The 14,271-nt window shown below is 40.5% G+C and overlaps 1 protein-coding gene across 2 annotated transcripts in view; it reads right to left on the reverse strand.

Annotated features, from left to right (window-relative positions):
* The window catches only part of trap1 (TNF receptor-associated protein 1), a 68,014-nt gene extending 54,007 nt beyond the window's left edge, over nucleotides 1-14,007 (reverse strand). For both annotated transcript variants that reach the window (XR_005008353.1, XM_036590336.1), the window contains exon 1: nucleotides 13,777-14,007. Coding sequence is in view for 1 of the 2 variants with exons in the window: in XM_036590336.1 (XP_036446229.1) it covers nucleotides 13,777-13,897 (121 nt within the window). In the remaining variant the exon portion in view is untranslated. The remainder of the gene's footprint in view (nucleotides 1-13,776) is intronic.
* Nucleotides 14,008-14,271: the final 264 nt, after the last annotated feature.

Here is a 14,271-nt window from a genome sequence, read left to right on the forward strand (position 1 = left end):
TTTCTTTCATTTTCTCTATCTTAAATACTGCACATTAACTTTAAAATCCTGTTCTCCATTTACATTACTCTTGCTGTTTTTATTGTTTTGCTATCCAGTGTTGACCAGAGGAGGATGCGTTCCCCTTTTGAGTCTTGGTTCCTCTCAAGGTTTCTTCCTTTTGCTCTTAGGGTGTTTTTTGCAACTGTCACCCTTGACTTGCTCTGTAGGGTGTGGACGCGGATTTTCTTTAAAGCAGCTTTGTGACAACGCCTGTTGTTTAAAGCAGTATATAAATAACTGACTGACTTCAGAAGGATACAGACGCCTCACACCCAGACTCCGGTTGTTTGAAGCACAGGACTAAAAAAATAAAAAGGGCACATTGGGCCACACCAGCGTGCAAAAAACTATGATGCCTTTTGCAGCATTTTAACAATTAACCTTACATAATCTAACCTAATCTAAAGGGTACACTGAAAAATAAAAAAGGGACAGTGCAGCTGAGGTTACATCAAAATGCTAGCTAGATATTAGCCTAACTTATCGACCCCTTGCAAAAACACAGAAAAGTTCTGTTAGCAGCCATACAGTGTGTTTTGAAGGTAAGCAGGGATTAAAAGGTAAATTCAAAACCCTATCAAAGTATTTGGCAGTACCCTTCTACTGTCATCATGGCACTCACTTTGGGAAAGCTTGCCCTGGAGAGCACATTGTAAGTGAGACTGTGAAGTGTTTTCAAACTTCAAAGGGCATCTAAGAGGAGCATGTCATGAGGTTTTTTTTTTGTTTGTTTTTTGTTTTTTTTTTTTTAATCAGAAAGGCACCTGTAAGGAACATCAAATTTCTCTCAATGTGAGGGCACGTATTTGGCACCACATCACATTTTCCTCACTGAAGTGGCATCCATCATGACCTGATCCTGACCTGCAGTATCTGGTATGGAAACTGCTCTGTCTTAAACAGGAAAGCACCTGTCTGCACTGTCGTCTGCTGCTTTTCTATGTTAAATGTAGCACGATATTCTGAAGAAACATCTCTTTTCTCTCGCAACACATGTTGACATGAATTCTCTCCTAATCCAATGAAAATATTTAATTTTGGGGAAGATACGTGGATATATGGGCAGGAAATATGAGTGAACATAATTATTGTTCATTCGTTCAATTTCATCATCATACACTTTTGTAAAAGCTATTTAGTGATGGCACCTGTCCATCATTATACTGCATATGAAGAAGAGATCACCTGTTGAATTTAGCATGTCAGTTCAGGTTCGACTTTGGCAGGTAAATTGTCAGTGTGTGTGTGCTGTTCACCATTTCTATTTTAAAAAGCATCACTTTAATTTAGCTGCACTATTATAACTGACAGTTTTTTGAGACAACAAAAGCGACCAGAAAAAACTACATTTGCGCTGCAGCAGCAGAAATCAAACCTCCAACAGTAAACGGATTGATTCAAGTACAACCTCAAACCAGAAAAGCTGGGATGTTACAGGAAAATGCAAATAAAAAAAGAAAGCAGTGACTTCTAATATTTACTTTAACTTGTATTTCATTGCAGACAGTGTGAGCACAAGATTTTTTTTGTTTTTCCAGTCAACTTCATTTAATTTGTAAATATACATCCACTCCTGCCATTCAGGCCTGCAACACTTTCCAAAAAAAGGGACATGGCAGTTTAGTCAAAGTCAAGTGCAAGTTTATTTATATAGCGCTTTTTACAACAGGTGTTGTCACAAAGCAGCTTTACAGAAAAATCCGGGTCCAAGCCCCCATGAGCAAGCCAATGGCGACAGTAGGAAGGAAAAACTCCCTAAGAGCAAGAGGAAGAAACATTGACAGGAACCAAGACTCAAAAGGGGAACCCATCCTCCTCTGGTCGACACCAGATAGCAAACAGCATTAGTATAAAAAAAAAAGTTTAAGGCTAGTAATGAGGTAGGTAATTAAATAAAGATGTGATTTGAAACAGGCAAAGCCAATATGGGATTTTTTATCATGATTTGGTACAAAAGCAGCAAACAGAAGTGGCAAAAATGCCAACAATGTTCATCAAAGAAAGATAGGAAGGGTTGACATCCTTTGATGGGACGCCCATGGCTGTGGAAAAAAGAGGGTGCAGGTGCTGAACTGGCCTGCCTGCAGTGCCGAACTGCCCCCAATAGAGAACATGCGGCACATTTCAAAACACATGTGACAACAAAAGACCCAATATTTTTGCTGTCCTTAAAACTTGTTTGCAGGAAGAATGGGACAAAATGACACCTGAAATGCTTCATCACCAGCACAAATGCAGCACAAATGAATGAGACTGTTTTGGTGTGATGTAGCTGCTTATGGGGGGCTGAGTGACATCACTTATCAAATCTTATTGCTTGCTAACTTAATTAAAAATTAACGTAGCACAAACGTTTATTTTAGCAGCACAAACCAGCACAAACGAATGAGACCGTTTTAGCACGATTTGGATGTTGATGGGGGCTGAGTGACGTCACTTGTGACGAGAATTAACTCGAGAATTAAAACAACACAACCATTTCTTTTAACAGCACAAACATAGCACAAAGGAATGAGACAATTTTTGTGTGATTTAGACGTTGATGGAGTGATGAGATAAGATAATCCTTTATTAGTCCCACAACGGGAAAATTCTCAGTGCTACAGCAGCAAAGGGATAGCAAGGCCCTCAAGAAAAAAGTAACAAGAAGAGAATTAACAAGCAAGTAATTAACCTTGTTAATTACTTCATACTCAGCTGTCACTGTGTCTTAAGATGTCTTGACAGTATTTATAAGATGTCTTGAGACATTTTTTTATGCCAAGACATCTCAAGAACGTCTTAAGACGTATGAGTGAAGACACTGTCTTTGTCTTGAGACATGAAAGTTAACGTCTTAAGACAAAGAAGTAATTATTTTGTGTGTCTTGAAGACGAGGCACGACTTAAGACATCACTTTGTCTTAAGACATAGAGATGTTGTGTCTTAAGACAGTTCAGTTGAGACCAAAGAGTGGTCCATTACATAAGGTCCTGTGGTATGAGTGTGGTATTCCTGTGGTACTGCCAAACTGAAAATTACTACTGAGGATTACCACAGCACTGCCTAATGTACAATATAATGAGAACATAACTATATAAGAGAGAATATAAGTATGTCCTCAAGAAACAGCCTGCTGTAATCTTATGGTTTTTGTGTGATATTACTAAAAGAACATTCACTAAGGTTTTACTTGCTGTACTTTTGTACAATTCTTAAACCATTTACCTTACCTTAAAATGTTTAAACTCATTTCCTTATATCACTGAAGTTCATGGTAGAATAACTTTTAATTTGTAACATTTACCAAAGGAGATAATCACAGTCAGTCACAGCCTTTTGCTCATTTGCAGAAAACATGCTATGATTAAAACAACATTGATCTATTTTCAAATGTACAACTGTAACCAGAGACAACAAGCTAGGAACCAAGATAAAACAACTTTGAGCTAATAGGAAGTAAATGTACTTAACAGCTAACCTGAGTACTTTAGAGATCTCATACCACCAAAACTTAATGCAGAAAAAGCACCTGGTTCACTCTCTTCATCATGTACACTTCTGTTTATTTTCTTAAGCAGATCAGGGCTGCCCAAAGTTAGACTTTTAATTTGTATAACTTTCAAAATTATTATCTCCAGTATTTGGAAAACATGAACAATAATAAACAAATGTATTTGAGTAGTAATATAAAGACCTGTATTGTTTCACCACGTAAAATTACATAATAAACAGATTTTTGTTTAAATGTCCAACTTCATACTTTGACTTTAATATATTAAGACATGGCCTCCAGTGATGCTGTATAATAATGCTGTACAGCTGTCTTATGTATTTCAAGGGTTTGCAGTTTTGTATTCTGTGTCTAGATTAAAAAAACAAACAAACAAACAAAAAAAACAACAACAGCACAGTTCATTCAGTACAGAGAGGCGCGAACCGGAAAAAAGCTCTATGGGAGGTCAAACAAAAGACTGGCGGGAGTTTAGACCAATCAGAGCGCGAGACTCCGCCGCTTGGACGTTCGGTTTTGAAGCGCGAGCGCTCTCCGCCGTTCCTCCGTTTAAAGCCGAGCGTGACCGTTACAGCCGTTCACAGTGAGCGGGTCTCTCAGGTCGCTACCGCGGGCAGTTTATCGAGTCTTTTTAGCGAGTGTTAAACCTCGATAAGACTCTCTTACACTCCTTACTGAGACAGCGCCACCTGCCGGGTGACGCTTTCAGCTCCACAAACGAGGAGTTTCAGCTGCGTAGCTGACAAAGTTAACTGACTGGACCGACTGGAGTCACGACTGCATCAGCCAGACTCTGCTTTTAAAAGGTGAGTAGTGACAAAATGAGATGAGCAGCCTCTCTAACAGTCAGCTGGAGTAAACTTTTATTTCTGTATTTCTGGGTTGATCTGCCGAGTGAAGACACCAGCGGTAGGTTAGCGTATGTAGCTAGTTAGCTAGCTAGCGGCTAAGCGGCATGTCTGTTTACGCCTCGCGGCTGCGTCAGATCTCGCTTAGCACGCGCTCCAAATGAAAGACTGCCTCAGAAATAAACCTAAGACTGATCACAGTGCAGCAGGGTCAGCACACTGATCACAGTGCAGCAGGGTCAGCACACTGAACAACACTGCAGCAGGGTCAGCACACTGAACAACACTGCAGCAGGGTCAGCACACTGATCAACAGTGCAGCAGGGTCAGCACACTGATCACAGGGTCAGCACACTGATCACAGGGTCAGCACACTGATCAGCACACTGATGGTGGCACAGGTTTGCTTTTACCCAAAAAGTGGCGTTTCACTCCACTTGCTTTTTCTCATCTTTCAATTTCCTCTTTTGAGTACCATGCTGTCACTGTATCCTTCCCCACTAAACTTCACATCATTGTCCTTTATCGTCCTCCTTCTCCTCTAGGCTACTTTGTTGACGAGTTAGACACTCTTCTGAGTCTCTTCCCCATTGATGGAACCCCACTCATACTCTTGGGTGACTTCAACCTGCCATCGGACAAACTGCAGTCATCCTGCCTGTTACCACTGCTGTCATCCTTCGACCTCTCCCTCAACCAGACTCCTCCGACGCACAGAGCAGGCAACGCTTTGGACCTGATATTCACCAGACCTACCTCCGCGCTGGATGTGACAGTAACTCCCCTTCACTGCTCTGATCACCACTTCCTATCTTTCTGCCTGTTACCACTGCTGTCCTCCTTCGACCTCTCCCTCAACCAGACTCCTCCGACGCACAGAGCAGGCAACGCTTTGGACCTGATATTCACCAGACCTACCTCCGCGCTGGATGTGACAGTAACTCCCCTTCACTGCTCTGATCACCACTTCCTATCTTTCTCACTTCTCCTACCTGCTGCTCCTGTCCATCCCACTCCTTCACGCTCCTCCTCTCGACGCAACCTGCACTCCACTCCTCCCTCCTCTTTCGTCTCAGCTATCCTGACCACTCTTCCCCATCCTGATTCATTTTCTTCTCTCTCACTGGACACAGCTACAGATGCTTTCCTTTCATCACTCTCATCTGCAATTAATGTTCTGTGTCCTTTCTCCTCCAGGCCAGCAAGATCTTCCCCACCTGCCCCCTGGCTGACAGGTGTCCTGCGCAGCAACCGGCAAGAACTAAGGAAGGCTGAGAGAAGGTGGCGGAAATCCCAGCTCGACTCGGATCTTCACTCCTACCGATCTCTACTTTCCAAGTTCTCACTCGAAGTTACTGCTGCAAAGTCATCCTTCTACAGAGGGAAACTGGAAGCATCAGCATCTGATCCACGCAAGCTCTTCAGCATTTTCTCCTCTCTCCTCAACCCTCCTCCTCCCCCTCCACCCTCTTCTCTCACTCCTGAGGATTTTGTCACCTTCTTTGAGGAGAAGGTTGATAGAATCCGCCAGTCTTTTCCCTCTGTCCCCACTCCTTTCACTAGACCTCACTCTCTCGCTCTCAATCCCTTAAACTGTTTTTCTTCTCTTTCCACAGACGCTGTCCTTCAACTGATCAAATCCAGTAACCCAACCACCTGCCCACTGGATCCCATTCCATCCACACTGTTCCAGTCAATCTCCAAGGATCTACTGCCCTTCATCACTTTTCTCATTAACAAGTCCTTGTCATCAGGTGAAGTACCATCAACTTTGAAGACCGCAAGAGTACTTCCCATCCTGAAGAAGCCCACGCTTGACAGCTCTAATGTCAACAACTACAGACCGGTATCACTCCTTTCTTTCCTTTCAAAAATTCTTGAACGTGCAGTCTATAATCAACTGTCTCTCTTTCTCACGCAGAACCAGCTCCAGGACCCCAACCAGTCTGGCTTCAAACCAGCGCACTCAACAGAAACTGCTCTTATAGCAGTGACAGAGAAGCTCCAGTCAGCAAGATCAGCCAGTATGTCATCTGTCCTGATTCTTCTTGACCTCTCAGCAGCTTTTGACACGGTCAACCACACAATCCTTCTGGACGTCCTCTCCAACCTTGGAATCACTGGCTCTGCGTGGAAATGGTTCAAGTCCTATCTGGAGGATCGCTCTTATCAGGTAACATGGAGAGGGTCCACATCCTCTCCATGCAGGCTCTCCACTGGTGTCCCACAAGGCTCGGTGCTAGGTCCTCTTCTCTTTTCTCTTTACACTAGCTCTCTTGGCAATGTAATATCATCTCATGGCTTCTCTTATCACTGTTATGCTGATGACACTCAACTAATGCTTTCTTTCTCACCCTCTGACACACAGGTTTCAAGTCGGATCTCGGCATGTCTGTCTGACATCTCTTCATGGATGGCAGCTCACCACCTGAAGCTCAATCCTAGCAAGACTGAGCTGCTATTCATCCCTGCAACTACAGGTCCTCATCATGATCTTGCCATCTCATTCGAGAACTCTCCGATTGTCCCGTCAGCAGAGGCAAGAAGTCTTGGTGTGGTTCTGGATGGCCAGTTATCGTTCTCGACTCACATTGCGAACCTAACTCGGTCATGCAGATTTCTCCTGTTCAACATCCGGAGGATCCGACCCTTTCTCTCTCGAGAGGCCACCCAGGTGCTAGTGCAGTCTCTTGTCATCTCAAGGCTTGACTACTGCAACTTGCTCTTGGCTGGTCTTCCGATGCAGGCCATCAGGCCTCTGCAACTCATCCAGAATGCAGCAGCAAGACTCATCTTCAATCTCCCAAAGTTCAGCCATGTCACCCCACTGCTGCGCTCCCTTCACTGGCTTCCTGTAGCTGCACGCATCAGATTTAAAACCCTTGTGCTTGCCTACAAAGCCAAAAATGGACCAGCCCCTCCCTACTTGATGGCAATGGTCAAATCTCGAACTGTACCACGAGCCCTTCGAGCTTCGAGTACAGCTCGGCTTGACCCACCATCCTTCAAAGCGCGCGGAAGGCAAACATCTAGACTGTTCTCTGTGCTGGCACCCAGGTGTTGGAACGAACTCCCACTGGTTGTCCGTACAGCAGAGTCTCTCGCTGTCTTCAAACGCAGACTGAAGACACACCTGTTTATTCAGCACTTAAATGAGCACTAAATTAAGTATTGATTGTAATGTATTGTACAGCACTTATGTATTGTATTGCACTGTTCTGTGTTTAACTCTGTCCCTTTTCACTAGGTGTCAATGACCTTCTGATTCTAGCAGTATCTAAGTTTAGGACTGTCTTTCTCTCTAACCTATTGGTAGCTAGCAAAGATTCTTTCTCTGGATAGACAAAGCACTTTTTGTAAGTCGCTCTGGATAAGAGCGTCTGCTAAATGATGTAAATGTAAATGTAAATGTAATCACAGTGCAGCAGGGTCAGCACACTGATCACAGTGCAGCAGAGTCAGCACACTGATCAACAGTGCAGCAGGGTCAGCACACTGATCACAGTGCAGCAGGGTCAGCACACTGAACAACACTGCAGCAGGGTCAGCACACTGATCAACAGTGCAGCAGGGTCAGCACACTGATCACAGTGCAGCAGGGTCAGCACACTGATCACAGTGCAGCAGGGTCAGCACACTGAACAACACTGCAGCAGGGTCAGCACACTGATCAACAGTGCAGCAGGGTCAGCACACTGATCACAGTGCAGCAGGGTCAGCACACTGATCACAGTGCAGCAGGGTCAGCACACTGAACAACACTGCAGCAGGGTCAGCACACTGATCAACAGTGCAGCAGGGTCAGCACACTGATCAACAGTGCAGCAGGGTCAGCACACTGATCAACAGTGCAGCAGGGTCAGCACACTGATCACAGTGCAGCAGGGTCAGCACACTGAACAATACAACAATGAAACTGAACATAGTCCGTCAGTCTGTGTAGTTCAGAGAGGGTAGTAATGATTTTAATTTGCTCAGTTACATTTACTCTAGTAACGTCTTGGTGGATTTGTACTTTCTAGAGTATTTTTAAAATGTATTATCTGTGCTTTAGATTAATAATCTATGTTTTACTCGGCTACATTTATTAGTAATATATAATGGCCAGTTTGTTTTGTGTTTTTCATTGTTATGCCTTACTGTTGTTGTTTTGCTGCATTTACCTCATGTGTCTGTTTTGTTTTAGATGTTTCTCATCAGAAATCATCTGAAGCTGAGCAACTGGTGAGACTCAAGTTTTAATTTTTTAAATGAAACTATAAGAATGTCAGACAGATGTTTAGATTTGGTGGGTATTTCAAACAAATATAATTCATGAAGTATTTATGGTAATACAGAAGAGCAGAATGTTTAGGTAAAGCTGGGTTAGAGTACTCAAATATCTGCACTTTATTCATTCAATTTATTAATATGTTATTTGCCATTACAGCTGTGTTCAAAATATCGATATGGCAATATCACCAACACTGTATCAATATTTATGAATTTACTTCTTCACAGTGCTTTAATGTGTAATACTGCAAGTCTCAGAGCGCTACAATTTATAGCATAAAGCATGTGGTAAACATGATCTAATAGAGTTCAGCTCTTATTAATAATCATTTCATGTAATAGTTCTCTGTGAGAGAGATTAGAGGCATTGAACTCTTCAAACGTCTGGTTCTTGTCACTGCCACTATGAACAACTCTGACTCTGTAAGTTTTTCCACAGTGGAACATTTTGTATCAAACTATTTTTTTGCATCTTAATGATGAAATTGTGCTTAAAAATCATGTAATTCTCCTTTAACACAGCTTTTAACAGATACAGATATCAGTACTAAGCTCACACCTGCCTCAACAGCAAATGATCATTTCTGTCACGTGTTGACTTTGGCATGTTAGAGGATGAAAACAATAGAATTGTGAATTATCTAATCAACTTTGTTGTTTTCAATCCTTCCCAAGGAACATCCTCTCTTTGGGCCTCATCCAGTATGGTGGCAGTCCATATCATTCTCAACACTCAACTGTGCTCTTACACAAGTGGCCTCATCCTGATGCTTCTTTCATTACACTGAACATCATTGTCTGAACATCAGCTATGCGTGTGAGCTGGGTGCCACGCTGGAGTTCATGCATAGGTATTATTTAAAGCCTTGTCACATTTCTTTGTGTACTAAATGCCTGAGTTGATTTTAGATGAGTAAAAGTATGTATACTGTACATTATATTCTACTTATAAAGGGAATATATAATGCTTTCCCTTTTATTTACTGTGTTATGTAGCTTTTTGTGCGTGTAAGATACAAAGCTGAAAGTATATGCCAGAGGGAGAAACTCTTTCCCACAGAAACCACTTTTCTCAGCTGCCTGAGGGCTGGAGTTCCCCAGCCCTTTTCCTTTGTTACAAGATGATGTAATCCCATAACACAATCCTTATTGCCCACCTACCAGCGAGCTTGGTACGCCCTCACACAACGCAACGCATCTATCGGAGCCCGTGTATTGGCGGAACCGCTCTGGCGCTTGATCAGTCAGAGCAAGTGAGCGAGCTAACTAATCTGAGCATACTGGGCTCATCAGGAAGGAGGGGCTTAAAGACACTGGAGCTCTAACAGAGCGTTTCAGACAGAGGGTGAGTAAACAATTACAGTATGAGAAAAATAATGTGTTTCTGGAACACTGAAGCATGTAAATGTATTATAGTCGACCCCAAAAATAAATTTATGAACATTGGAAATTAGCATAACAGGTCCCCTTTAAATTCAGCCTGCTTGTGTATGCAGATCCAAAAGTAATTTCAAATTTATTGTCTTAAAATTGATTTTTTAACAGATGCATTTTCCTCATATCTCTGACAAAGAAGACCAACACTGAGAAAAAACAGAGGAAGAAGCGATGGGCTGTGAATCTGACAGTTCTCTCACTCATCACGGATTTAACTCTAAAAGGAGAGATCGGTAACATTAGCAGTGTGATATCAGTAATGTTAGTGTTCAGGCATTACGGCATGGACATATGCACACTGAGTTATCTGTGTCCTGTTTCCTGTGTCCACATATGTCCACAGCTTGACTCTATTCCAGCTACCAGCACATCTGAGTCTGGTATTAATTGTTTGACAGCTGATCATTATCTGGCTCAGGTATGTTAGGAGTGCTGCTGGGGTTCAGACCTCTGTATTACTCTGTTGGTCAGTTTTTCTTTTTAGTCCATATTAATTTGTCTTAAAATTGTTTCCTATCATTTATAATTGTTCATAGTACTATATTGTTAATAACCTCAGCATAACTTATATACGGAATAACAGCAGACCTTAAAATCAGATTCATTGGTCGGAACTGTGTATTTATTGCAGTATATTTCAAATTTCTACACAAAGTCAGTTAACATGTTTTTCTCTGTCTGTAGAACATATCAAGTGTGATGACGCTATTGTACTGTGCATATACACAGTTGTAAAAACAATAAACAATAACTGTAATTATATTTTTTGAAAGCTATGTGGGTGCTTTTTCATGGGCTATGCTTTGGATTGCAGAGTAAATTAAATTTTGCAGCAACGCTGTATACAAAATAGTTGCATAAGAGTCTTCCCTCATACTACACATGTGAAGGCATGGAAACTCACAAAACTGTAAATATCACTGATTCCATAAGCTTTTCTAATGCAACAGAAACATTTAAAGGGGAATTCCACGTTTTTGTACACTTGATTCTGTACTTGCGATGTAAACAAAGTCATTTAGTGGTTTCATATAAAATGGCTTATTGCAGAGAAAGTTACAGACTGGGAACCATGTGCCTATAAATATTATTATTATTATTTATATACTTTTGTTGTTAAATTTGTTCTGAAAGTATAAATGTATTATGTACTAATGTATGTAATGTTTATATGTTTATAAAATGATATGCAATATATTAAAATAAATGATACCATTATGCATCCTACATAGAACAAAAAAATTAAATAATGAAAAAAAAATAATTACTATAATTTTAGCTATAAATAATGTTACATTTTAAAATACCCTTAAAATATTTAAAAGTAAAAGATTTATTTAAAAAAATGTAGGTAAAATTTAAAAATATGTATTATGCATCCTACATCTTGAGACGTCTTGAGATGTTATTATTGCCAAGACATCTTAAGATTCGTGTCTATAGACACGTCTTAAAGACATGTCTTCATGTCTTAAGACATGCCTCAAGATGTCCTAAGACATCTTCATAATGTGTCTTTAGACATGTCTTAAGACATCTCAAGACATGGTGATGGCTGGGTATGTTACTAAGGTTTACAGTTTGTTACTTGTTACTATATAGACAATACATATAATACTAAAACTAAAAATGTAATAAAATATAATTCTTAATTTCTCGAAAACGCTGCCAGCACAAAACATGATTCGTATGGCACAAACCAGCACAAATGAATATGCGTTTTTTTTTTTCCATTTCTGACCACATGGGGGGCCAGCTTCACGGAGGTGAGTAGAGATGGGCATCATTAGGATTTTACTGATACTAATATCAATATCAATACTTATCGATACTCTTATTGATTCTACTCTACATAATTTGGTGCAAAAATCAAGACATGACATGAAAACATGCTTTCAATCGGACTGATATGCATGGAACTGTGGACAGCCAGAGCCAGTTTGAATTCTCCATGCCCAGTGAGACTGAGCTGTGGTCATTTTAGTGTGTAGTTTACATCAGACAATGTAAGGGCAGAAGGCCTGAGGCTGAAACTTACAGAAACAGAACAAGAACATGCACATATTGCGCCTTAAATTGCAAATAGTCTTGACCAGTTTTCCAGCTCTCTGAATAAATATTAAGAACAAAAATCACAACACTTTGCAAAATAGATTCAAAGACTTACAAAATATCCAAAAAATTAATTCTAGAGCCCACATAGCATTATTCCCACATCTTCCCAGAATTCCTTAGCACTGTTTCTGCTTACTGGGGGTGTGGCTATCTCTGCACTGCATGACCCAAACATTTCCTTTGAGTTACTTAATTTAGCACTAGTACTCTGATTAAGGGCTGCATTTCAGATTGACGAACAAATTCAGTCCTCTCTACAGTTGATACAGGATCAAAAACATCATTGGTCTATGTTTGATTGCACCATACAGCTCTTTCTCCTTAAGAATAAGATCTGACTATGAAGTTTAATTCCACATACAAATATTATCAGTAACCTTGCAACTGCACCCATACATATAACTTGATTTGTGAAAATATTCACAAAAAGATTTTGGGATATTTTATTGTTTTATACAAATCTTTTTCCATTACCATGCATACAGAATTGGATATTTGTATCATTTGCCCAAACACTGAATATATACATGTAATGAGATGAAAACAGGCTAAAATTATTTATTTGTCAGCACAAAAAACTGAAAAATGTAGTTTTAACTTGGAACACAATTTAATATATATACACTACCAATAATCATGCAATGTTGATTATCACCTGATTTGTGAAAAATTTCACAAACACAGTATATTTGAGTGATTCATGCAGTTCTACTCCCATTTTCATGTGTAATAATACAGTATAGTTCAGCCCTTTAAGTTCAGCATTTCAAATATAGAACATTAATGCATATAATTTAAATAACTGATCAAGTACAGAGATAACATCACACACAAATGAACTTAATGAATAAATGAAGTCATTTATTAATCAGTTTAGGCAACAAAAGGCTGAATATTTGGAGAGCTTGACTCTGAAATGTCATGTACACTAACAGTAGCAATGAAATTTCCCTTATTTTAGCCATTATCTGATTTATGAAAACTTTCACGAACACAGTTTGGTATATTTGAGTGATTCACGCAGTTCTACTCCCATTTTCCTGTGTAACAATACAGTAGTTCAGCTTTTGGGGGCAAATATAGAACATTAATACTTGTAACTATAATAACTGATCAAGCATAAAGATAACGGCACACACAAATGAACTTTTCTGATTTGTGAAATATTTCACAAATGTCTCTCAACCCTTTATTATTATCAGTTTAGGCATCAAAAAGCTGAATGTTTGGAGGGCTTGACTGAGAAACGCAATAGCAATGATATTTTACTTGTTTTAGCAATTATCTGATTTGTGAAAACTTTCACAAACACAGTTTTCAACACTGTTTAACTGCTTTGGCTGCCGCTTGGACCATGGCTAAGAGGCCGCGTTGTATTTTTCAAAAATGAACATTTTTGCAACTTAAGACATTTAGTATTTAGTAGTATTAGCATTTACATATAACATATCTCACATTTAAGGTCACGCGTGCTAAATCCCATATTGTTCAGCACCTTAAAGATTCTGGGTCAACAGTAACCCGTGCAACGTCCCATGCCGTTAGCAGTCATACAAATTAATTATTACCTTCGATGAATGCGGCTCTCACGATCCGGTTTCCAGCCCTCTGGCTGTAGGAGAAAAGCCTCGTGTTTGCCTTACAGGAACTCACAACAGAAAACTTTAGTAACGTTAGACAACGAGCCATTTCTCTTTCGTGAATTTCTCCTTCTGCTCAGTCTCCCGCTTGGAAAAGCGTTGTTTCGAGCTGCGCAGGACGACAGCAAGAAGGGCATGTGGGTGGCGCCTACTGATGACGTAAAATGCAACTTGTAGGGTGCCTCTGGTGCCTTCTCTGGTTCCTACCGTGCCGCGTTGTCTGTTGTTCTCTGTCTGAGGCGATACGTCTGCGCGTCCGCCATGTTGGAGCGGTCAAGATCCGCTTGTGAACAAATTTCACTTGTATTAAGAGATGAGTTCTCAGGATTACATCGGCCATACCTTCCTTATTATTTAACCGATTTTCGCAAAATTTGTTTTGTTATCCTCACACGTAGATTAGTCTAGGTTGCACGGACTGCT

This window comes from Colossoma macropomum, unplaced genomic scaffold (genome assembly GCF_904425465.1).
Source record: "Colossoma macropomum unplaced genomic scaffold, Colossoma_macropomum, whole genome shotgun sequence".
Classification (NCBI taxonomy): domain Eukaryota; kingdom Metazoa; phylum Chordata; class Actinopteri; order Characiformes; family Serrasalmidae; genus Colossoma; species Colossoma macropomum.